The following is a 26,401-nucleotide window of genomic DNA, read 5'->3' on the forward strand; positions in this document are numbered from 1 at the left end:
ATTCGGTATTCCAAGAATGGAACTGTGTCTCCACTCAAAGAATAGATAATACCAAGGGCCTATTCTGATATAAACTCTGGGCTTCAAAGAAGATAATTGGATAGATTTGGTAATGTAAAAATCATGCTATACAGGTTACTTTATAGGAAACAGCTACCATTAAAATGCAGTAGAATTGTATGTGTGTAAATCTGTTGAATAGTAGGCACTATAAAATGGTCACACAGCCTTCATTCAACAGTGTATTCATAGTCACCTGCTTCTGACTTGTGTCAGATTGCATCTAATAAAGTTCAAAAGAGTAGTTACAAATTCAGGCTATAACACTGCATGATTAATTAGCAGCAATTTATGGAGCAAAAGGTTTGGTCTGATGAGGAGTCTTTAGGGAAAAAAGGAAGTAATTAAAGAATATTTTCAGTAATAATTGAGTTAGGGGTTAAGAGACACATCGGTGCCATACTCTGGGCTGTAGCGTTTTATTTATTTTTTTAAAGTAGATGATTGTTAATTCAAAACTGTCATAACCTCTGGAAATAGAAGACACTCCGTAAATATACTTATTGATTAGAATTGGTTTTCTTCCCCAAACTTATGTAAAATGTAATTGCAGTTGAAGCTTTACAGAGGTTGCCATTCTGTGGGGCAGTCAGCATCCACGGCATGTCCACCGTGGGAAGAGGCAGGTCCTGCGCACAGCTTTCTGACGTGCCCTTTGGGGTGTACATGTGTAATACAATCATAGCTGACGAGCACACATTTGCATGTTTGTCCAGATAACTGCCTTGTTCATATGGAAAGAACAATTTAAAACTATTTAGAAATAACCAGTATCTCTCCTACAGTGAATGACTAAGGCCCCAACCTAGTACAGACTTCTGTCACTGCCCTATTAGTTTGTTCACAAATGCCATATGTATATTTCAATATTTGGTGAATGTGGCTATTACTAGATCAGACAAGGACACATTCAAGCCACTCAGCAGCCCTCAGTGTTGCCACATAAATACGGTGTTGCTTTCCATCTGCAAATCGGATGGTTTCTGCCGTAGTATATGTATTGATACAGGTAGCATCCATACACTGATTAACTAGCTGTGTTCCTGTGTAACCTTCTTGTTACCGTTGACAAGCTCAGAGCTGTCTTTATCAAAGTCGAGATACTGCAAGTAATAAAGAATGTTTTGAATGTCACATTGCTAATAAAAATTTTTTATCAGAGATTTCCAAATAGTCATGACACGTTCCTTTTGCTAATACTTTTAAATGAAGTGCCGCATCTAACAAGTGGTTGTTGGTAGTGATTGAAGTATAGCATAAATGCAGGGAAACAAAACCAAGTAGAAATATAAATATGGTACTTTAATGAATGTATTAATTTTTTTCAAGCTGCTGATCAACCTGTTTGGTATTTAATTTGTTTTCTTTCCATACATGTGTAAAAGTTGTTTCATTCAACAAACATTTGCTGAGTGTCTCCTATGTGTCAGGCATTTTTCTAGGCAGAGATGATAATATAATGAATCAAACAAGCCATGCTTAAGTGGAGCTTACATCCTAGTGGGAGAACAGATGAGAACAAGTGACAATACGTGCTGTAAAGAAAAAACAGGGTAATGGGACAGAAACAGCCATGCTGAATGGGGAGGTCAAGGAAGGCCTCACCACCACATTCTCTAAGAAGGAGGCATTTGGGCAAAACCTGAATGAATGAACGCGTGCATGGAGAGGCAGTGAGAATAGCTGGCGGAAGACTGTTCCAGGCAGGGACCCACCAAGCCCAGTGGTTCCGAGATGAGGATGTGCTCACTTGATTGAGGAGCCTTCTCATTGCAGATAAAATCCATTTATTCCTCCATGTGAGGCCTTGTGTATTTGAAGCTTTAAGATTTTCACTGTACAAAGTAAAAGAGAAATGCATCTAGATGACTGAATATAAAATACGGTAGGTCAGCTACTTTATTAGTACAGACATAGGGTAGTAAAGAGTGGGGATGAAGACAGTTGTCCAGAGGTTTTCACAGCCCCCCAAGCAGTCAACCAGTCACAGCTTTGGAAGTGGGGATGATGCAAAGGTAGCTGAGAAAGGACCTTGGAATCCCAATAACCAACTAAAACACAGTGGGGGAGAACTGGGGTCACTGGCGCTCGTAGGTACACACAGGCCGGAAATTAGTGTCTGCGAGGCCTGGCAGAGGCAGCATGACCTCGTTCGTGGGCCAGGGTTCGGCTCAGAGCTTCGTGGCCTGGAGACATTCTGGACCTCTGTCCTGTTGCAGGTTGAGGCACGGCCTTGGGGCCTGGACGCAGAGCCAGGCAGACTTAATGAAAACCAGACTGGGTCTGGCCTCAGAAAGAACTATCATGGATTTTTGGAAAATGTATTAAAGGAAGGAAATGAAAGCTGTAGAGGAAGTGTTTACTAGCAATGATGTAGAGGAAGTGTTTACTAGCAATGAAGTGGACTTTGTTTTGGGTAAAGTGTAATAGTTCAAATTTTCCAAGATTTAAAGAAAAGTATATTTTATAAAAGGGATTCTTTTTAATCACTGAATACATCATTTTTATTACTAAGAAACAAGTTATACGTTTTTCCACTATAAATTCCCTCTGATGAAAGAAAGAATTTTTAACTCCTAACAGATGCTACATTTTCAAGATTAAAGGAATTATCAGTAGGCATTCTTTCTTGTTCGAAGTTGTTTTCCCCTAAAATATGTCAAGTAAGCTTTTAAAGACTCAGGCATGGGGAGCTTCATGATCTTCTGCCTCAGCAAGTTCTGCGGCAGCTCCTCAGACTAGATCAATTCAGTTCTATGACTAGAATAAATGATTCTGGACTCTTTGTTTATAAAACAGAAAAGGGATGAAGGGTTCGTGGTTGGATCGAATCTGAGGACCCTCACACTGCCTTGATCTACCCAGAAAGAGAGTGAACTGCAGAACTGTAGTAAACTCCTGGTTTCAGGAAGAGCTCAAGTGGCACAAAACTATGGAATATTGTGGAGTTGCATTTGCAGCTAAATACATGTACATAACGTAGCTGGAAAATGTCTAAAGAAAAGCAAGTAAAACAATCTTAAGAGTTTTCAGCCTCAGCAATATTGACATTTTGCACCAGAAAGTTCTTTGCTGTGGGGCTGTCCTGTGCAGTGTAGTATGTTTAGCAGCATCCCTGGCCTCTACTCACTAGAGGTTAGGAGCACCCTCTCCCCACAAGTAGTGGTCACCAAAAAGGGGTCCAGACACGGTTGAATGTCCCTCTGGGTGAAAGCACCTCCAGTTGAGAACCACTCACCTAGAAATTAAATTGACCTGAAAAAATTCAGGGAATATTACTGAAATCTTGGAAAAAACCCATAAAGTGGGGCAGAGTACACACAGGCTTACTCATCAAGTCCCCGAATGCGTAAAATAAGGGCCAACTCTATTTAAGATTGTTAAATTTAATTGAAGTCTTCCCTTTTCATAGTGGGTAAGATTCTTGAGAGTTTGCAAGTGATAAATAAATATATTCCAAAGGGGTTTTGAGGGACTCTTGGAGATGATTAACTAAACTCTTTTATGGAAGGATAACCAGATCCTTCCACAACACATTCCTGATTCAACCAGAGAGAGTGACGTTTGGCTTTAGGTACAGAGTGATAATACTTCTGTTTCTTTTCATGATCTATAGACAAAACAGAAAAGTTTGCCCTTAGAGTAGATAAAAATGAAACAAATTGAAAAAATGAGACAAATTGAATAAAACAAGTTCCATTCGAATATTGATAGGCCCTTGTATTTTTCTCTAACATGCTTTTTTCTCTCCTCCCAGGAAACATTGGAAATTCTTTTACAATTGATCCCATCTTGGGCTCTATAAAAACTGCCAAAGAATTAGATCGAAGTAACCAAGTGGAATATGACTTAATGGTAAAAGCTATAGATAAAGGCAACCCACCAATGAGTGAAATCACTTCTGTGTGTATCTTTGTCACCATCGCTGACAACGCCTCTCCCAAGTTTACATCAAAAGAGTATTCTGTTGAAATTAGTGAAACTATCAGCATTGGGAGTTTCGTCGGAATGGTTACAGCCCATAGTCAGTCATCAGTGGTATATGAAATAAAAGATGGAAATATAGCTGATGCCTTTGATATTAATCCACATTCCGGAAGTATCATCACTCAGAAAGCTTTGGATTTTGAAACTTTGCCCATTTATACATTGACAATACAAGGAACTAACATGGCTGGTTTGTCTACGAATACAACCGTTCTAGTGCATCTGCAGGATGAAAATGACAACTTGCCAGTTTTTACGCAGGCAGAATATACGGGGCTCATTAGCGAATCAGCTTCAATTCACAGTGTGGTCCTAACAGACAGGAATGTCCCATTAGTTATTCGAGCCACTGATGCTGATAAAGAATCAAATGCTTTGCTTGTTTATCACATTGTTGAACCAGCTATACACAAATATTTTACTGTTGATTCCAGCACTGGTGCTATTCACACAGTACTAAGTTTGGACTATGAACAAACAAGTACTTTTCACTTCACTGTACAAGTTCATGACATGGGAACACCATGTTTATTTGCTGAATATGCAGCCAACGTGACTATCCATGTTATTGACATTAATGACTGCCCTCCTGTGTTCTCCACATCATTGTATGAAGCATCTCTTTTGTTGCCAACATACAAAGGAGTCAAGGTCATTACAGTAAATGCTACAGATGCTGATTCAAGCGCACTGTCACAGTTAATGTACTCCATCACCGAAGGCAACATCGGGGAGAAGTTCTTAATGGACCACAAGACTGGTACTATAACTGTACAAAACACAACTCAGTTGAGGAGCCGCTATGAGTTAACTGTCAGGGCCTCTGATGGCAGATTTGCAAGCTTAACCTCTGTGAAAATTAACGTGAAAGAAAGCAAAGAAAGTCAGCTGAAGTTTACCCAAGATTTCTACTCTGTGGTAGTGAAAGAGAATTCTACTGAAGCCAGAAGATTAGCTGTCATAACTGCTATCGGTAATCCAATCAACGAGCCCCTGTTTTATCACATCCTCAACCCAGATCGCAGATTCAAAATCAGCCGCACGTCTGGAGTTCTGTCGACCACTGGCATACCGTTTGATCGGGAACAGCAGGAGACCTTTGATGTGGTAGTGGAAGTGACACAAGAACGCAAGCCTTCAGCAGTGGCCCGTGTCATTGTAAAGGTCATCGTCGAAGACCAGAATGATAATGCACCGGTGTTTGTCAACCTGCCTTACTACGCCGTCGTTAAAGTGGATACCGCCGTGGGCCATGTTATTCGCTACGTGACAGCCATCGACAGAGATGGCGGCAGGAACGGGGAAGTGCACTACTACCTCAAGGAACACCACGAACACTTCCAAATTGGAGCCTCAGGGGAAATTTCACTGAAAAAACAGTTTGAACCTGACACCTTAAATAAAGAATATCTTGTCACAGTGGTTGCAAAAGATGGAGGAAACCCGGCTTTTTCGGCTGAAGTCATGGTTCCCATCACCGTTATGAACAAAGCCATGCCTGTGTTTGAAAAGCCTTTCTACAGCACCGAGATTCCAGAGAACGTCCAGATGCACAGCCCCGTTGTCCACGTACAAGCCAACAGTCCAGAGGGCTTGAAAGTGTTCTATAGCATCACAGATGGCGATCCTTTCAGCCAGTTTACTATTAACTTCAACACCGGAGTTATCAATGTCATAGCGCCTCTGGACTTTGAGTCCCACCCAGCATATAAACTGAGCATCCGAGCGACTGACTCCTTGACCGGTGCTCACGCCGAGGTCTTTGTGGACGTAATCGTGGAAGACGTCAACGACAACCCTCCCGTGTTTGCCCAGCAGTCCTATGCCACCACCCTGTCCGAGGCATCTGTAATTGGCACATCCGTGGTTCAAGTCAGAGCAACAGATTCTGACTCAGAACCAAACAGAGGGATTTCATACCATATGTTTGGGAATCATAGCAAGAGTCATGATCATTTTCACATAGACAGCAGCACTGGCCTCATTTCCCTGGTTAGGACTTTGGATTTTGAGCAGTTCCAGCAGCACAAGATTTTTGTAAGGGCTGTTGATGGCGGCATGCCTCCTCTGAGCAGCGAAGTGGTTGTCACAGTGGATGTCACCGACCTCAACGATCACCCACCCCTATTTGACCAACAGATTTATGAAGCCAGAATTAGCGAGCACGCTGCCCATGGGCATTTTGTGAGCTGTGTCAAAGCCTATGATGCGGACAGTTCAGACGTAGACAAGTTGGAATATTCCATTCTGTCTGGCAATGATCATAAGAATTTTGTCATTGACAGCAGGACGGGGATCATCACGCTCTCCAACTTGCGCCGGCACGCCCTGAAGCCATCGTACACCCTTCAGGTTTCTGTGTCTGACGGAGTTTTTAGGAGTTCAGCTCAGGTTCATGTGAGTGTGATTGGAGGCAATTTGCACAGTCCCACTTTTCTTCAGAACGAATATGAAGTGGAGCTGGCTGAAAATGCTCCCTTGCACACCCTGGTGACCGAGGTTAAAGCAACTGATGGGGATTCGGGTATTTACGGTCACGTTACCTACCATATTGTAAATGACTTTGCCAAAGACAGGTTTTACACAAATGAGAGAGGACAGATCTTTACTTTAGAAAAACTTGATCGAGAAACCCCAGTGGAAAAAGTAATCCCAGTCCGTTTCATGGCCAAGGACACTGGTGGAAAAGTTGCTTTCTGCACCATTAACGTCATCCTTACAGATGACAACGACAATGCACCCCAGTTTCGAGCAACCAAGTTTGAGGTGAATATTGGATCCAATGCTCCCAAAGGGACGTCGGTCATCAAAGTCCTTGCCAGTGATGCTGATGAGGGATCCAATGCCGACATCACCTATGCCATTGAAGCAGATTCTGAAGGCGTTAAAGAGAATTTGGAAATTAACAGACTGTCTGGCATAATAACTACAAAAGAAAGCTTAATTGGCTTAGAAAACGAGGTCTTCACTTTCTTTGTCAGAGCTGTGGATAATGGGTCTCCACCCAAAGAATCTGTTGTTCCCGTCTATGTTAAAGTACTTCCACCAGAAATGCGGCTTCCAAGGTTTTCAGAACCATTTTACACCTATACAGTTTCAGAAGACGTTCCTATTGGAACAGAAATAGATCTCATTCGAGCAGAGCATAGCGAGACTGTCCTTTACAGCCTAGTCAAAGGGAATACTCCAGAGAGCAACAGAGATGAGTTCTTTGTGATCGACAGACAGAGTGGGAGACTGAAACTGGAGAAGGGTCTGGACCATGAGACAACTAAGTGGTACCAGTTTTCCGTACTTGCCAGGTGCACTCACGATGACTATGAGGTGGTGGCTTCTGTAGATGTTAGTATCCAAGTGAAAGATGCAAATGATAACAGCCCTGTCTTGGAGTCTAGTCCATATGAGGCATTTACTGTTGAAAACCTGCCAGGGGGAAGCAGAGTCATCCAGATCAGGGCGTCTGATCTAGATTCAGGAACCAATGGCCAAGTTATGTATAGTCTAGATCAGTCACAAAGTGTAGAAGTCATCGAATCTTTCACCATTAACATGGAAACAGGATGGATTACAACCCTAAAGGAACTTGACCACGAAGAGAGAGACAGTTATCAGATTAAGGTGGTTGCATCAGACCATGGTGAAAAGGTTCAGCTCTCCTCCACAGCCATTGTGGATGTTACTGTCGCCGATGTCAACGATAGTCCCCCACGGTTCACAGCAGAGATTTATAAAGGGACTGTGAGTGAAGATGATCCACCAGGGGGCGTAATTGCCATCCTGAGTACCACGGATGCTGATTCTGAAGAGATCAACAGACAAGTTACATATTACATAACAGGTAACGTGTTTAAAGTGAATGGTTTAATTTAAAATTAAGTTGTATTAGAAGTATAAATTCTGAGATACGTATTTTATGGAAATTGAGAGTTGAAGGGACGATTTTAGTATATCTAAAATAAGTAGAAATAACATCTCTTAAGCTATGTTTCAAGTTTTTTGCCTGAGCAAAGCCAGTAGTTGTTTCATTAGGCTGATTTTGATGATTCATTCTGTTGATCTTTATACACTGTATAAAAAAGATATTATAATTTTAAAAATCTATAGTTTCAGTATAGGCTAAAATGTTTACTGATCGTCTTGAAATTTTATTTGGCTTAATGCTGCGTTTAAATACACATTTTAGTGCTGCTTTCTTTGGTTTTTGGGTTTTTTGAGGGTTTTGGGTGGGAGGGGTTAGTGAATGGGAAAGCTAATAAAATTAATTTAAGTGTAATTACTTTCTTTAAAACTTAATTCTTTTGAATCATAGTATTATATATCTTTTGTACAATTTATTTCTCCTGTTATTCCTTTTATTATTTCAACAAATTTGACTGTCATCTCCTTCCATTGATTTAATAGGAGGGGATCCTTTGGGGCAGTTTGCTATTGAAAATATACAGAATGAATGGAAGGTCTATGTGAAGAAACCTCTAGATAGGGAAAAAAGGGACAATTATCTTCTGACTATCACAGCAACTGATGGGACCTTCTCATCAAAAGCTATAGTTGAAGTCAAAGTCCTTGATGCAAATGACAACAGTCCCATTTGTGAAAAGGTAGGATGCTCTTTAAGTCTATATATTATGAATTCAGATTTCTTTCTTAAACCTTTCAGAAGGACTGTCACGTGGTGCTGTAGAGTAGTTCAAATGTGTTTCATGTTGTAATCTCTTAATGTTTAAGTCGAGGTGAGGGTTAAATGGGGCAAGAGTTGCATTAGCTTCAGAACTACTTTTGGGGGATGCTAAATAGCTTAAAAACCTAGTTCAAAATACTGTGAATTGCTGACAGGATTACAGTTGTATATAAGCGTTGCTCTGTTACGTTTTCATGAAAAGATTCCCTTCATTTGGGGGTGAGGTAGCTCTGTTCTGCACCAAGAGACCGTATTTTGGGCCCTTGCTCTTGTACACGCTAGGGGAACCCAGAGGTGAAGCGTGTGGCTTCTGCCCCTGTGGAGCCCACCGTTTAACAGGAGGACAAAATGCACGCCAAGGAAGAGCTGCGCCACCTGAGGTTGCTCAGTGAGGGCGGGAGTTGTCCCCGGAACTGGAGGATGAGGAAAAGCTCAGCCTTTGGGAGGTGGTGATGAGATCACCAAGAGTGGAAACGGAAGGGCATTGGGGCCGGAGGGTAAACTGGGTGAGAGGGGCTATGGAGGGCGTTCCAGGGAGCTGGGACTCCACGAATCCTTCCTTACGTGAAAGGTGGAGATGGCGTACTCCAGGAGTTCCTGAGAGAAACTGAGTCTGGTAGCATTGTTTCCATTTAGCTGAGGAAGTGTGAAAGTGGGGATAACAGGCAGTGGACTGAGGCACAGGGAACGGAAGGGTGAAAGATGCTGTGACGGGAAAAGCAGTGGCACTTGGTCCTGCCTGGCCGTGACATCGCGACAAGCATGTTAGTTAAGTCAAGGTTGATTTTAGGTTTCCTACAGGAGTGTTTGGGAGAAAAACCACAGATGAGCCTGGAGCGGGAATTGGTTTTAGAGGAAGCATGCTGAATTCCACTTTAGATTTGTTCAGTTTAAGATCACGGGACGTTCAGTTGAATGTGTTTTTATAGTCATTTAGAGTTCGCGAGATGGAGGATGGGTGTGTGAACTTGGCAGCTTGGGTGGATAACTGCTGACTGCATTCGCTTGAGAGGATAATAGCAAGGAGGGAAAGAGTAGAGACAGGTATCCCCCTAGAGAGAAAGAAGGCGGAAGGAAGAGAGCGCAGATACCAGCACAGTGTAGTTGAGAGCAAAGGAGGGGAGAACTTTTAGGAGGCGGGATGGCCAGCAGAGGTGTGACAGAGATAAAAAGCGGACTGAGTGAAACAGACCATTGGGTTCTGTGACTGGCTTGGAGATGGTGGTCCCAGTGCAGTGATGTGGGTGGACGCCTGGTTTCAGGAGATTAAAGGGTGTTAACAAGGAGATAGATCTGGCCAGTGACGAAAGTTGGGAGTAAAAAGTAGGAAGAAGAGTGTGGTAGGTAAAGGGAAGGCTGGGTCAGGGAGCAGGTGACTTGGAAGGGGGCGGGGAGGTGGAGAGCGCCGCAGTGGGCATGAGCTGTGTGTAGCTGGACGGGCAGAGGGGCAGAGCTCTCCGGGAAATGGATACGAATAATTCAGCTGCGGGGAGAGCGGGACTTCTGAGGGGTGAGGGGTTCATTCCAATCCATGGTTTTGGTGACAGTGGTTTATGGAAGGAGGATTCTGTGTGTGCGTGCGTGTGCATGTATCTTATAGACACTAAATGTGTGTGTTTTTCAACACTTTTCCTTTCACCTTTGGTATTAATTAGGACACTAGATCATTCGGAATCATCAGTATTACAAAATATCCTGTTTCATGAGTCATAGTTCACCTAAAATTGAGCTCATATTAAGAAAATATATTTAACAACGTCTTATCTGTTTGTCTTATGTTTTGGTGTACGACATGGATTTCTAAATATTTGGAACTGGAAAACAACCGTTCACTGTGTTTGAGAATCAGGTCAGATTTGAAGAGAGACGGGGTGGAGCAGGGCAGAAGAGAGCCCTGGCCTGAGCATCACTTGCCCCCCTCCCAGGAGGCCTTGGATAACCTTTGTTTTCTCCCGTGTCATGAGGCTCACTTCTCTCCCAAATGCAGTTACTTGGTGGTGTTTTAACAGTGATTGCAAACAATAAATTCCTGTGTTGGAAATTAGACGTAATGTATCAGGCTTGTATTCTCTCTAATTTTTAGGTAAAAATGGAGTGTTATGTGTATTTTCTCGTAAGAATTTAAATTAAATTAAATATGAAACCAAATCAAAGGCAAAGTATTCAGAATTCTGTAGGTTAAATGTCAGGTCAGACTCTTTCAGCATATGGGGTTGTTAACTGTTATATGAATCATCTCTGTTTTAAATGTTTTGTAAGAAAAATAGTTTTGAAAGCTCCTTGGATTTTAGTTTTAGTCATTTCCCATGTGTTCTGTGACCAAAGGTAAATGATTTCTGTTACTCCCTTGGCAGTCATGTTACCTTTTAATGTTTTATGTTAACAGTATTGTTTAAAATCTTTGTAGACTTTATATTCCGACACGATTCCAGAAGATGCCTTTCCTGGGAAATTGATCACGCAGGTCTCTGCTACAGATGCAGATATCCGTTCCAATGCCGAAATTACTTACACATTATTTGGTCCAGGTGCAGAAAAATTCAAACTAAATCCAGACACAGGTAAAGGTAGAGTTTGGGGCAAAACTAATTGTGTTCCAGCAAAGTCACGCGTGGGTGGTTTTGGATCACACGGAAAATTTGAAATGACAGTTTGTTCTTGTAAAATTTACTCTCCTGCTACAAAAATGGCATCTTTTAGAAATGCAAACAGCAATTCAATGTGTAAAATTTGGGGTGAGATAAAAAACAGCAACAATCACCTACTTGAACCGAGGATTTAAAATTTGTTTTTTTATATCACCTTTTTAAAAAAAAAAAAACTCAGAAGTTAAAGTATATCTCAAACTTTCTGCTTTATCCATTTTACATATAGTTTGTGTGCTTGAATTTGTGACCATAAATTTATAATTTAGTGTATTCATTAAAATGATGAGTGGTGTTTTACTTTAAACCTCTAGGACTTTCTCTTTCAATTTGTATTTTGTTAAAATTGGGGGTCAAGTAACAGTTTTCTATTAAGCTCCCCCCAAATTAATGATAAACATGTGAATCTAATTTTTGAGTCAATTTAAAAATGTTTTCAATTTGGTAAATTGGCAGCTCTTTTGCTTTTGGGCATCATATATAATGCGAGAGGTCCTGACCTGGAGAGCTTTAAGGCTTAGAGCTAGCACCTGGCAGGGTTTGAAACCCTCCAGCTCTGAGGGCTCCCACAGCTGCTGACTCTGTCACTAATAAAATTGTTCTCCAGAGGAAGGCTGTTATTCAGATTTTCTCAATGTAAGAGAAAAGGGGAAGAAAGATGTGCTCTTGCAGTCACATCTTAAATTTCAAGTGAGCCCATTTATTTTTGTTTTTAGGTGAACTGAAAACATTAGCCCCCCTTGACCGCGAGGACCAGGCAACCTATAATCTGCTGGTCAAGGCCACGGATGGAGGGGGAAGATTCTGTCAAGCTGATATTGTGCTCACGTTAGAGGATGTGAATGATAACGCCCCCGAATTCTCTGCCGATCCTTACACCATCACCGTGTTTGAAAACACAGAGCCTGGCACGCTCCTGACAAGGGTACAGGCCACGGATGTGGATGCAGGTATCGCCCAAGTGATGCTTTTGCCTTCAAACTGTGCACTGTTACCTGAGGAGGAGCCTATTTTAGAGCACTGTTCCACATTCAGCCCCTCTGATGACCCCTACCTCATGCATGTTGAATAACTCACCATTGTCATGCTACCGTTAAAAATCGTGTTAGCATTAAAAATGGAATGAAATCTTCAGAATAAGAAACTTTTTTTTTTTTTTTTTTTTGCGATACGCGGGCCTTTCACTGATGTGGCCTCTCCCGTTGCGGAGCGCAGGCCCAGCGGCCATGACTCACGGGCCCAGCCGCTCCGCGGCATGTGGGATCCTCCCGGACCGGGGCACGAACCCATGTCCCCTGCATTGGCAGGCGGACTCTCAACCACCGCGCCACCAGGGAAGCCCAATGAACTCATTTTTAATGAATATTTGAAGTCTCAAAATTGTGCCCAGTGAACTTACTGTTGTAAAGTATCTGTGGTACCCCTAAAATTCTGCTTAGTGATGAGATAAACTGATCTTTATGTCCCATTGAATTAATTAGTGAAGTGTTATTTTTTGTGAATAAAGCATTAGTGACAAAGAGATTTAGTATCATAGGAACATAACAGAAGAAAACGATATATTGTTATAGTTTTACAGACCTTTCCAATTTTTTATAGAGAAAATAAGACTCTAAGGTATATATTCATAGCATTTTGATAGCAGAGAATAAAAATAACTTCTTCAGTCATTCTAACACTGAAGAATCAGAAGGATACCAAAAATGTTACTTTTCAAATAAATTTTTGTTACTGAAGCTAAATAACAAATAGGCTTTATTTTTAAAGATCTGCTGGCTGTTAGAGCATAAGTTCCTGTATAACTTAGTCTGAAAAAGCTAGATGACTATGAAATTATATTTGTTTTAACTCAACAAATTGCTCATTTTAAAGTTTACATTTTTAAGGTCATAGTCATAAGAATTTTTAAATAATGTATATTGGCATTTTCCCTTTTTCATATGTGTGCTGGATTTAAAAAAAAATAATTTGTTTACGTTTCTTGAAGTAAAACATTCTGACGTGATGTCATGTCTTGACAGGACTGAATCGGAAGGTATCCTACTCACTGATTAACTCTGCTGATGGACAGTTCTCCATTAATGAATTATCTGGAATCATTCAGTTAGAAAAGCCTTTGGATAGAGAACTACAGGCAGTATACACTCTAACTTTGAAAGCTGTAGATCATGGTTTGCCAAGAAGGTTGACAGCTACCGGCACTGTTGTTGTATCCGTTTTGGATATAAATGACAACCCACCCGTGTTTGAATACCGTGAATATGGTGCCACAGTGTCTGAGGATGTTCTCATTGGAACAGAAGTTCTTCAAGTGTATGCAGCAAGTAGGGACATTGAAGCAAATGCAGAAATCACCTACTCGATAATAAGTGGAAACGAACATGGGAAATTCAGCATAGATTCTAAATCAGGTAACCTACCATGCAAATGAGAGGAAGCCCTTTATTCTGCAAAAAACGGCTAGATTGCTCAGCACTTCACCTGGTACAAAAACAGGTCATACCTTGTCAATAGATACTCTAAAAGAGAAGACCCAAGTTTTCTTTGTATTGTTATCATAAGTGGGATTCAGAGTGGTTTAGAAGACTTTAAACTATAGTTCTACATAATAAAATACATTTCTGGCTTATCCATTATAACTATAAGCAAATTAACTTTAAATAGAAAATTAAAACATCATACTCTAGTAATTTAGTAAAAATATAAGGTGTCATAAATCAGTAAAGGTAAAGAATTGAAGATGGTAGAAGATTTTGCAGAACGACTCCTTTTTATGGCCCACGTAGATCTCATGTGAAGTAGCTTCCCAGGTGAAACAGCAGTTTCGACCTCTTTGACCTTAGTTTCAGTAGGGGACATCTGATAATTCATTAAATTGATCTCTTCATTACGCTAGTCACAGACAACCGTCGAAGTACTTGGACCGAGTCACTTACTGAGTGACCGCCGACAAGGTCATAAGTCATTGGCGCTATTGACTCTGGCTGCATAAATACTTTTTGTAGTCTTGTTAATCTGTCATCTAAAATAGGTGTAAGTAAATTGCTCTGTAAAAAATTGCTCCATTCCAACTGTATTTAATTGTATGTGGCTTTCAACTGAAGGGTAGGTGTGTGATGATGCTGTTTTAAAATGTATTTTTAGCATACATAAAATTTCAGCATATCATAAAATTGTTATTTTTAGGGCTCTTTATGTAGGGTAGACTATAAGGAAGTTAAAAGGAAAGACGTTAAAGGAATTATTAAATCAAAAAGTGACGGGATATAAATAGTTATTCTGGAGATTTTTTAAAAGGATGTACATTTCTGTAAAAGAAAAAATATGAGAAGGAAAAGGAAATGAAAAGCCAAAGAACAGAATTTTTGTGTTTTCTGTTTCATTAAAGTCTGTAGTAAACTATCATTGAAAAGAGATAAGAAATGTTATCATTTTTATAGCAGGGAGACATAAGGAGTACTGACTAGGAAAGCAATTCACATATCACAAAGAGTGTCAGGAAAGTAATTAAGAGAAATAAATAAGGTTCCAAGGATGGGCAAATTCATGTTTTAATTGTTGAATTAAGAAATTAGAAACCATACATAAATGGTAAGTAAACTATTGAACTGAAAATTTTAGCCATAGGAGGAGAATGTGGTGGCATTTTAAAGCACTGGAAAGTAATTTTGATTTTCTGTTCAGGGGCCATATTTATCATTGAGAATCTGGACTATGAAAGCTCTCATGAGTATTACCTGACGGTAGAAGCCACTGATGGGGGCACACCTTCACTGAGTGATGTTGCCACTGTGAACATCAACGTAACAGACATCAATGACAACACCCCAGTGTTCAGCCAAGACACCTACACGGCAGTGATCAGTGAAGATGCTGTTCTTGAACAGTCTGTCATTACAGTGCGTACCTCTTCCCCTACAGGCTTCTTCTGGGTCTGTGCAAGAATTTTTAGTGAGATTGATCCAGTTTTTGTAGTGGCCTTACTTGAAAATATTGATAATTTGAAGATAGGGAAATGTCTTTTGCTAGCCTCTTTAGTTACTGACTCTATTATAAGTGATTGCCTTAACACAAACTAGCTGTTGATATCAGACATTTGCTTAGTCGACTTCTGTCCCTCCCTCATCTGTCTCCTAAACCGGAGTGTGATATTTTCTAGGTTATGGCAGATGATGCCGACGGACCTTCAAACAGCCACATCCGCTATTCAATTATAGACGGCAATCAGGGAAGTCCATTTACAATCGACCCTGCCAGGGGAGAAGTGAAAGTGACCAAACTTCTAGACCGGGAAACAGTAAGTGGAAAAATCTGATGTAGATTGTTTACAGATTATCAGATCGGTAGATGGAAGTGCCTTGTGTTCGCCTCTGCCAACATTTTGGGAAGTGTTAAAAGGGTAGAACCAGCCTTGTTCTCAGTAAGTGACAAGCAAGATATAAATACTTGAAAAGCAGTTGTGGTATGAAGATCTCCAGAATATGTGATGTGTTTCGTAGTAATGTGAAGGTTGGATAATAAGAGTTTGTATTCAGGACCAAGTTACTGTTGGCACCAGTGTTTTGAGACGCTTCATGGAGCTAGAAGCTGGGTTTTAAATAATAGCAGAGATTCAGGAAAACATAGTGTTGAGAGGAGGGAATTCCCTGTGAGGAACCGGGGGGAATAAGGATGGAGGAAGGAAGAGACGTGGGGTGTCTTTAGGTGATTCTGTTTAGTTGTGTTGGAGTAGAGTGATCGTACAAACAGGTGAGGGAGGAGAGATAGATGAAGAGTTTTAGGAACAGATGACAGGCCACAGACAAAACCAGGATCGTAGGTTCAGGCTGGCACTGCAGGCATTAGGTGGTTACCGATGCTGTGAGCGCAGGTGTAACAGCACAGGAGGTGGTTGCTGAAGACCAGTCCTACAGCTGGTCTAAGTGTTATCCCAGAGGTGGGAGGGACAGTGACAGTTCATCAGTTATGAAACAACAAGAGCCCAAACTGGGAAAGTAGCAATGACGAGACAAGTGCAGAAACTTTGTAGAGGAAAAATTAGGGTCCACGGAGCTCAGCTATGGCCCTCCAGAGAAAGCAGAGGTGGCAGAGGACTCGATGCGTTTCAGTCTTGCTGTGACTGGGTGGTGCCATTAAAGGCGAGTAGGAGGTCACAGGGCGTAAACTCAGCACTGGGAGAGGTGCTTGAACGTGGTTTTCAAGATGCTGATTTGTAGAGGAAAGTGGCGTATTCAAGTAAAATTATTCAGCCAGCATTTAGAGATTTTAGTCAAACTTAAGAGACTTGAAAGCTGGAAATACAGCTATGGTACATGCCTCTGAAGATGATTATGGAAGTGATCTGAGGTATTGAGATAAAAGTGAGTGAATAAGGAGAGAGGCAAGCCCTCCCTCCCTTCATCCATCCGTCCATCCATCCATCCATCCACTTAGTCATGTGCTCTCACAGACAGGAGGGGAGCTGCCTCAGAGGTAATGAAGTGAAGGAGAAGTGAAAGAGCCTTGGTTTGGGGAATTGGAAGGGCATCGATGATAATAAAGACTGCAGTTTCAGAAGAGTAGTGGGTAAATCCAAGATTAGAGGAATTTGGGGAGATAGTGCTGAGATATTTCATCAAAGTCCATTCTTTAATTCCTTTTCTGACCTGTTATTTTTGAGCGGGGACTTTCCCAGAGTTTAGAAAGCATGACTGTTATGCTTAGGATTGCAGTACTGCTGGGCAGAACAAAACTTAGTATTTTTGACTGAAACACTTCTCAGATCCTTTAGTGTACTCATGTCCATTGGGAGATGGCAAAAGAGAGTCTCCCAAGCTACGTCGTCCTCTTTTTGTTGGAGCGTCTTTCAGGACTGACACTCTGCAGCACGTCCTCTGGGGTTAGCCAGCCTCTTGGCCTCTTCACTGCTCATTCTGGAAGAGAAAGCTTTAAAGAAACTGTCCTGGAAGGGAGGCCACCTCACTTAATTCACCTTCTTTTGTAGGAAGTTCCCGAAGAGAGGATCTTGGGAGATTTAGACAGTTGACTACAATCCAAGAGTGACATGGATGCGGGGAGGGTGAGCGGAGTGTTGAGAACGAGTGAGCCCTCGAGGGTGGGAGGCAGCTTGCTGTCTGCCTGCTTCTGGCTCAGAGTCACACTGGGGCCGGAGGGAAAGTTGCCTTCCCCGCCACTAGTAAAGCAACAGCCTTCGACATATGTGATGTTTTCTCTCATCATTTGTATTACTTTTCTGTCTTAATTTCTGTTAATAGATCTGCAGGTTTTCAAAGTTAGAACAGTTTAACGGAACAAGTACGTTTCTGAGAAGCGTTGGAGATTCTCATCCCTATTAGTAACTTTTTCTGTCGAGCAGATACATTACATTTTTCAGATCAGTTATTTGTAAGCTAGGGAACTGCCCGCCTGCAGGACACGGGGAATGGCAGGCCCTCGGATCCGCCCCTCCAGTAATCAGAAGTACGCTTCAGGCTGAACCCTGCGCTTGGGCCTTGTGGAAATGGACATGATTCTCTTTATCTTTTCCCCGAAAAGATTTCGGGTTACACGCTCACCGTGCAGGCCTCGGACAACGGCAGTCCACCCAGAGTCACCACGACCACTGTGAACATAGACGTGTCTGATGTCAACGACAACGCTCCCGTCTTCTCCAGGGGAAACTACAGCCTGATCATCCAGGTGATCCCGGGCCCAAGCCTCACTGAACGCACCCCTGTTGAAATAAGCTCTTTTCTGGCCTCAGTGATTCGTTTGAAATATCTTCCTTTTCCAAAGACTACTTTTGAGAAAAATGGGAACAGTGACATTACAGGGGTCTCCACCAATACTAAAAGATGAGCATTTCCAAGATGCTGTCATCTCTTCCTGTGCTTTGATTTTTAAGATATTCTCGCTAGCTTGATTGTTAACCTTACCTTCTGCCCTTGCGTTTCCTCCTTGCCCCTTACACTCCCTCCTCCCTGCCACTCCTCCTCCAAACGCCTCCCCTCCCTCACCCCTCCCGGCACCCCTCCCTCACTCCCCCCACACCTTTCTCCTCACGTGCCCCTCCCCTCCAGCCCCCTCCTTCCCATCACCACCACCCCTCCTCTCTCCTCCTTCGAAATGGAGCGGCAGTGTCTCTCTTTTCTGTAAATTTCATATTATAGAAAACATGCATATGATACGGGGTTTTGTTGAAAGTTGTGTGGTTCTCTTACTCTTGCAGGAAAATAAGCCCGTGGGGTTCAGCGTGCTGCAGCTGGCAGTGACAGACAGGGACTCCTCCCACAATGGCCCTCCCTTCTTCTTCAGCATTGTGAGTGGAAACAAGGAGGGGGCATTTGAAGTCAACCAGCAGGGAGCCCTCCTGACGGCAGCTGCCATAAATAGGAAAGTGAACGATCATTACTTACTGCACATTAAGGTATTGAAGTCTGTCTTTCTGATTTTGTTGTGGACTCATGGAGAAGAGCTGCTTTGGTGGTTATCTTGTCCTGTGTAAACAGCTTACATTGCATGAGAAGACAAAACTGAATTAGAATTTTTATTTCATTTTTATTATTTATTTATTTAATTTTAATTTTATTTAATTAAATAAATTTTATTTAATTTATTATTTTATTTATCTAATTTATTTTATTTATTTATTTATTTATTTTATTTATTTATTTAAATTATTTATTTAATTTTTATTTCATTTTTATCCCATGGCACTTCGTGGGGGCTTGTTTATTCATTTGGTTACTTTGTCATAGACGTTGGTAGAGCTAAATGTCAACGTAAATTAGTGAAAGGGTTAGAAAGAAGTATTTATCCTGTCCCTTGATAATACTTCTCATGTGGAGAACTAATATCTAACAATCGGTAATATTTTAGAACTTGAACAATGTAAATATATTTTTATTAAGTTGTAAACGACGACATAGATGAAGGTGATTTTTTTTTTTTTTCCCTTTTCTCGTAGGTGGCAGATAACGGAAAGCCTCAGTTGTCATCTTTGACATACATTGACATCAGAGTCATTGAAGAGAGCATCTATCCTCCTGCAATTTTGCCGCTAGAGATTTTCATTACTGCTTTTGGAGAGGAGTACTCAGGTGGTGTCATCGGGAAGATCCACGCGACGGACCAAGACGTGTATGACACGTTAACCTACAGCCTCGATCCCCAAATGGGCAGCCTCTTCTCTGTCTCCAGCACAGGGGGCAAGCTGATAGCCCACAAGAAGCTGGACGTAGGGCAGTACCTCCTCAACGTCAGCGTAACGGATGGGAAATTTACCACCGCGGCTGATGTCACGGTGCACATCAGACAAGTGACGCAGGAGATGTTGAACCAGACCGTGGCCATCCGCTTTGCCAACCTCACCCCGGAAGAGTTCGTTGGGGACTATTGGCGCAACTTCCAGCGAGCTTTGCGGAACATCCTGGGTGTGAGGAGGAGTGACATTCAGATCGTTAGCTTGCAGCCCTCGGAGCCTCATCCGCACCTGGACATCTTGCTTTTTGTAGAGAGATCAGGTAGTGCCCAGGTCTCACCAAAACAACTTCTGCACAAGATTAATTCTTCCGTGACGGATATTGAGGAGATCAGTGGTGTGAGGATATTGGATGTGTTCCAGAAGCTCTGTGCAGGGCTGGATTGCCCCTGGAGATTCTGCGATGAAAAGGTGTCCGTGGATGAAAGTGCGATGTCAACGCATAGCACGGCCAGACTGAGCTTTGTGACCCCGCGCCACCGTAGGACAGCTGTGTGTCTCTGCACAGGTAACACACATACGCACGTGGAAGTAGGCAGTGCAGGTCATTTCATGTACGACCTTTGAAGGCTATACGTTAAAGATCGTTCTCTTGAAATTCCTATTAATTAGCTGTCCCCCCTGCCCTTTTTTTTTTTTTTTTAAACAAAGGGGGAAAATGCCCACTTGTCCATCATGGATGTGAAGACAGTCCGTGCCCTGAAGGATCTGAATGTGTCACTGATCCCAGAGAGGAGACATACAGCTGCGTCTGTCCAGGTGGCAAGTTTGGCCAGTGCCCAGGTGAGAGGTTCAATAATTAAGAGTACTTGTATTTAAAAAAGTAACTTTCAGAGTTTCTTATTTTCTTCTTTGTTGGAGTTGAAAAGTATTGTAAAGTATGTTTATTATAACAGGTCAGACATAGAGGCGAATAAAGTAGTAGCTTTTCCTTCCTCTTGAACTCCTCCTGAGGAGGAAGGATGCTCTTCCTCTCTCATCAGAGCTCATATGAACGTACAGTCCCATACGTACAGATTTATTTTCCTTTTCCTTTCACATCTTTTTTTTTTTAAAGAAACTGAGGAGTGGTTACATCTAACACAGTCCTCTTTTCCTCTGTGATGAGCATCTTGCCAAGTCCTAATGCTTGTTAATAGTTGTACAGCATTTTGTAGCACGGCTGTACCATCATTTATGCAACACGGTGCTTACGTGTAGAGATTCAGTTTATGTTCTCCTGTGTTACAAGAAGAATCCTTAAACGTGTATCCTTACATATTGGTGCTTTCATTTCTGTACAGTAGATTGTAAAACTGGGACTTACCTGTGTCAAAGGTGAACTACACTTTTAATTTTTAGGTATACCATTATGTTAGTTTCCCAAAAGTTGTGCCAGTGCCTATTTCTTCCAGTCATGTGTGAAGGTCTCATTCCCCGTTCTTTTGCTAATATTGAAGGTTTTCAATTAAAAAACAAATCGCCCCCATCTAATAAGCATGAAATGGTATCTAATTATTTTAATTGCCATTTCTCTGGCTACTTGTGAAAGCAGTCTTTTCATTTGTTCATTGCCTGTTAGCGCTTCCTCTTCTGTGACTGGCCCGTTCCTATTATGTGCGTGATTATCTGGATTATTTGTCTGTTTCTTATCTTTCATGTCTGGAGCTCTGGAGCTCTTTGTGTATTTTGATCAGAAAACATCTGCATAACGCTGTCTGTATGTTATTGATCTTTTGATTTGTCTAATTTTTATTTTGTCACTTCTGCATAATTTTACAAAACAATTTTCATCTCTGGATTGATACTATTTTCATCATTTTTGTAGAATGGGAATTGTTTTATGTCTTGCTTGAGAAGGTTTCCCAAACCACCTTCAGGCTATTTTCCTAAACTGCTTTCTAATAATTTTATAATGGACATTTCATATTTAGGTCTTTTATTATCTTAGAATTCATTTCTCTGTGATACAGTAGTCTAACTTATTCTCTCCAAATAGAAATCCAGTTATGCTGTGCTGTTTATTAAACAAGTAGACATTTCCCATTGCATTGCATTTTATAATGTTATAATCATAGATCCAAAACTTGAATTAGTCAGGGCGGGAGTGTGGGGACACACTTATAAAAATATTTAAACTTGATTCTGATTTATTTTTTCCTCTTTGTGATTCACAGGGAGTTCATCCGTAACATTTACTGGAAACAGCTTTGTGAAATATCGTCTAATGGAAAATGAAAACAAGTTAGAGATGAAACTGACCATGAGGCTGCGAACATACTCTACCCACGCGGTTGTCATGTATGCTCGCGGGACTGACTACAGCATCTTGGAGGTGAGCGTTTTTGCATATTTGTACCTCAGATTGTGGGAGACTTTAAAAATATAAATTCCATATTATGTTCAGATTGTCCATTTTTTTTAAAAGAATAAGATAAGCAAAATGAAATGGTTGAGTTATTCATTTAAATGGTTCATTGATACTTACACATAAGTTTTGTAGAATGAAAAGCTCTTTTTGCTCTGCGGTGACATAGACATTTACTTCTGTTTTTTACAAACATATTTAGGTACCTGTGACTGTTAACATTCAAACTCTAAGTGATATTACACCTTAGTAATATTATAGGGAGTTTATAGAAAGGTCGTACATATGCTTGAAGTGATAATTAGCTTGCCTACTTTTTTTTTTTTAGCATGATTCATTTTTGACTTCTGATAAAACCTGATGCTATTTTTGGTTGTTGTTTGGTACAGTTCATTATTACACGATGCCTTTAGGATACGTGGTTGAAATTTGATATCCCTGAAAGGTCCATTTTTATTATCTGTACGATGAATGAGCGTGTGTTCTGTAGTACTTAAACGCGAGGGCTTACTTTCTTCCTTCCGTCACCAAACATGATCTGAGACTGTGCATGAAGACTCCATGAGAGTAACGTGAACAGTGATTGTTTCTGTCGTAGATCCACAACGGAAGGCTGCAGTACAAATTCGACTGTGGAAGCGGCCCAGGCATCGTCTCTGTCCAGAGCATCCAGGTCAACGATGGGCTGTGGCACGCGGTGTCTCTTGAAGTGAATGGAAACTATGCCAGGTTGGTTCTAGACCAAGTCCACACCGCATCAGGCACAGCCCCGGGGACACTGAAAACCCTCAACCTGGATAGCCATGTGTTTTTTGGTGGCCACATCCGTCAGCAGGGCTCACGGCATGGAAGAAGCCCCCAGATCGGCAGTGGTTTCAGGGGTTGTATGGACTCCATTTATCTGAATGGGCAGGAACTCCCTTTAAATAACAAACCAAGGAGCTACGCACACATTGAAGAATCGGTGGACGTGTCTCCTGGGTGCTTGTTAACAGCTACGGAAGACTGCTCGAGCAGCCCATGCCAGAACGGAGGCGCCTGCCACCCCTCACCCACTGGAGGTAAGCTTCACACGTGAGCCTTCTTTAAACGTTACACGCATATGCGCCTGAGGGGAAGTTCCCCCTGTATTTCTGCTCTTCCTCTTTTTATTCAATCAGTTTTGTCAGATCCTGCAGCCAGCATGGGATCTGAGTAGCATACATGATGCTCTAGCGGAGTGAGATTTTGAATGCATCCCAGCAGAGGCTGGAGGGGACAGTTTCTCTCCCGCTGAGCTGCGGCCGCGCTGCTTCGTGTTTCCAAACACGTCTCAGCAGCCACAGGAAACCACAGCTGACCCTGAACTCCTCTCCGGCCACACGGACACTGACCTGGGGGTTAGAACTGGTTCCACGTAGCTCTTCTTGAGGCCTCCTTTTATCCAGTGGCCCAGCAAGGGGACTGCTAGCCTTGCTCGCTCTAGGTGGGAGTAGAAGTGGTTTTCCAGAAGGCCTTGGACCCCTCGTAAATTATGGTGAACTAGAGCTGGTCATGAGTTTTCTCTTCAGCTCTTTGTGTTTTGGTGATACCAGCACTAGACAACTTTTTACTCAGAGGGAATGGGAATTTTACTAGGTTTTTTACAGGTCTTGGAGAGCTAAATCTTCACCTGAACTTAAAAGTAAAAACGAATATACTGAGACTTATTTTTTGAGCTACTGAATGATAGGACTTTTTGTTCCCTTTTGCTGATATAGGTTATTACTGCAAATGCAGTGCCTTGTACATAGGGACCTATTGTGAGGTGGGCATCAATCCGTGTTCCTCCAACCCCTGCCTGTACGGTGGCACCTGCATTTTGGACAATGGAGACTTCCTTTGTCAATGTAGAGGATTATATACTGGTCAGAGGTATGTAGAGTTTTCTTAGCTTTCATAGTTAATTTTAACATTAGCGTTTCTAATGTCATCATGTTTGTAAACTACATTCACTTGTTACCATTTAAGTATTCGGTTTATGTTTATTTTTTCCCTGTTCTTTAGGTGCCAGCTTAGTCCCTACTGCAAAGATGAACCCTGTAAAAATGGTGGAACATGTTTTGACAGTTTGGATGGTGCTGTCTGTCAGTGTGACTCGGGTTTTAGGGGAGAAAGGTAACTGGCTTCTTTCAAGATTTGTATCTGCACCTCTCTATAGTTTCACAGTGATCAGCAGATGCAACAAAACTTCATTAATTTGGACTGTGTTGCTTCAGGATTGGAATTCCGAGCTCATAATGGCTCCTTGCATAATTTATCTTTTCATTCTTTAAAATAAAAAAATACTGAGCCAAATGAATGTAATATTATAGTGCTTGAAATATTATATGCTTTCAATATATAATGCTTCTATACTTTAAAAACATTATTTATGAACAAAGAATGTATGGGTGCTTGCAGGAAGTAACTGTTAAAGGAAGAGTAAGATTGTGTTTTTTAAAGCAGACTCCCAAGGAGTTGTTACCTGTCTGTGAGAGTGATGACATTTTTTCATCATTTATGTAGCATCTAAAATCTTTTTCCACTCTCTCAGTATCTTCTGTGAGCCTTCCATAATCCTGAGAGGTGATAATTATTTTCCAGGTGAAGAAAATGAGGCACTAAGGTGCCTGTTGTTGACCTTGAAAGAAGTGGCTTTTAGTTCCAGATGCCATTTCACCTTAGTTTTTAAACCAAATAGGTGAAGTCTTACTCGGTGCTTGTTACTTGTAAGTGCCTAGTGCTGTACATCTAGAAAAGCCTTCACCATCATATCAGTCTTGTTAGAAGGCTTGAAGCGCGACCTGCCTGCAGAGATTCACATAAGGTTTTGCTCTAAGTAGTGGTTGTGGTCTTGAACTTTGTCATCAGTCACATGGTTTTCATTTGTGAGTCTACTTTAATTCTAGACAATACTCAATGTATTTAACAAAAATGTCTCAGTAATCAAAATTGTAATGCTAGGTGAGTATAGGGGATGTTAAGCAGATACATTTTGTTAAAGGAGGAAGGGTTCCAAGTGTCAGGTGGATCTGCGCAGGTGCAAAATATGCCCATTTGGGAAGGCGGGAGGCTGGGCGGCGGGGGTGAGGAGATCGCATGCGGACGAGTCCGTAAGGGTGAGGGTCTGAGGGAGATTTTCAACAGGGAGAAGCATATAAAAACGGAAGACAGAGTTTTCTAGCCTTTTTACATGCTTTATGGAACTGTCATTTTTCCAAACAGGAACATTTTCTGAGAAATTTAACCTAGTCTCTTGAAGTACATTTATCATGCACATTCTAAATTTCTGGATCAGAAATCAAGACAAACTGAGGTTTAGCCTATGAGTTTGATTTAGTAATCTGTTGAATCCTTAGAAAAGTGGCAGTTAAAGATTGACTTGGCATAATGTTTATCTCCCAAATGTACAGAGTATGGAATCAAATGATTCATTACTCCACGGAAGGTTTTTTGTGTAGTTATTGTTGTCAGTAGTGTATTTTCGGGTGGATCTTATTCAGGAGGACTTAGCCGTTAGTCTCTAAGAGTCATAGGCCTGGCACGTTCTGGCTCATGTTGCAAAAGCCTCTCTTCTCAATCTGGGCTGTCTTGGCAGGTGTCAGAGTGACATTGACGAATGTGCTGGCAACCCCTGCCGAAATGGAGCCCTTTGCGAGAACACACACGGCTCCTACCACTGTAACTGCAGCCATGAGTACAGAGGAAGACACTGTGAGGACGTCACCCCAAACCAATACGTGTCGACCCCCTGGGACATCGGCCTGGCTGAGGGCATCGGCATCGTGGTTTTCATAACGGGCATCTTTCTACTGGTGCTGCTGTTCATCTTCTGCCGCAAGATGATTAGTCGAAAGAAGAAACACCAGCCCAAAGCTGAGGACAAACACTTGGGACCCAGCGCAGCTTTCTTGCAAAGACCGTATTTTGACTCAAAGCTAAATAAGAACATGTACTCCGACGTACCACCCCAGGTGCCTGTCCGTCCTATCTCCTACACTCCAAGCATTCCAAGCGACTCTAGAAACAACCTTGACCGAAACTCCTTCGAAGGATCGGCTATACCCGAGCACCCCGAATTCAGCACCTTTAACCCCGAGTCTGTGCACGGACACCGGAAGGCCGTGGCCGTCTGCAGCGTGGCCCCAAACCTGCCTCCGCCGCCTCCTTCAAACTCTCCTTCTGACAGTGACTCAATCCAGAAGCCGAACTGGGACTTCGACTATGATAGTAAGAACAACTTTCTAAATCTTTATACAATGTCGCTGAGCAATGGACAGTGAGGTGACAAGTTCTGCCAGAGCTTCTGGTGGTTCAGATCAAACTGTGGAGTCTTTGTGAGTGGTGAATGTGCTCAGACCCTGTAGAGCTCTGGGACGACTGGAAAGCTTTTCCTGATGCCCCAGCCCTGGCTGAGCACTGTGGCTGCGATGTTATTTTAATTT

General features: G+C 41.9%; 1 protein-coding gene across 3 annotated transcripts in view; it reads left to right on the forward strand.

The window, feature by feature from the left end:
* The window catches only part of FAT1 (FAT atypical cadherin 1), a 119,950-nt gene that overhangs the window by 85,549 nt on the left and 8,000 nt on the right, over nt 1-26,401 (forward strand). For all 3 annotated transcript variants that reach the window (XR_009517868.2, XM_069540291.1, XM_060001166.2), the window contains exons 10-25: nt 3,818-7,885; nt 8,449-8,645; nt 11,133-11,286; nt 12,087-12,320; nt 13,392-13,781; nt 15,055-15,269; nt 15,530-15,667; nt 17,905-18,048; nt 18,578-18,775; nt 19,316-20,117; nt 20,261-20,392; nt 21,766-21,923; nt 22,555-23,017; nt 23,696-23,849; nt 23,982-24,092; nt 25,555-26,186. Coding sequence is in view for 2 of the 3 variants with exons in the window: in XM_069540291.1 (XP_069396392.1) it covers nt 3,818-7,885; nt 8,449-8,645; nt 11,133-11,286; nt 12,087-12,320; nt 13,392-13,781; nt 15,055-15,269; nt 15,530-15,667; nt 17,905-18,048; nt 18,578-18,775; nt 19,316-20,117; nt 20,261-20,392; nt 21,766-21,923; nt 22,555-23,017; nt 23,696-23,849; nt 23,982-24,092; nt 25,555-26,186 (8,190 nt within the window). In the remaining variant the exon portion in view is untranslated. The remainder of the gene's footprint in view (nt 1-3,817; nt 7,886-8,448; nt 8,646-11,132; nt 11,287-12,086; nt 12,321-13,391; nt 13,782-15,054; nt 15,270-15,529; nt 15,668-17,904; nt 18,049-18,577; nt 18,776-19,315; nt 20,118-20,260; nt 20,393-21,765; nt 21,924-22,554; nt 23,018-23,695; nt 23,850-23,981; nt 24,093-25,554; nt 26,187-26,401) is intronic.

Source organism: Delphinus delphis, chromosome 21, assembly GCF_949987515.2.
Source record: "Delphinus delphis chromosome 21, mDelDel1.2, whole genome shotgun sequence".
NCBI classification, from domain to species: Eukaryota; Metazoa; Chordata; class Mammalia; order Artiodactyla; family Delphinidae; genus Delphinus; species Delphinus delphis.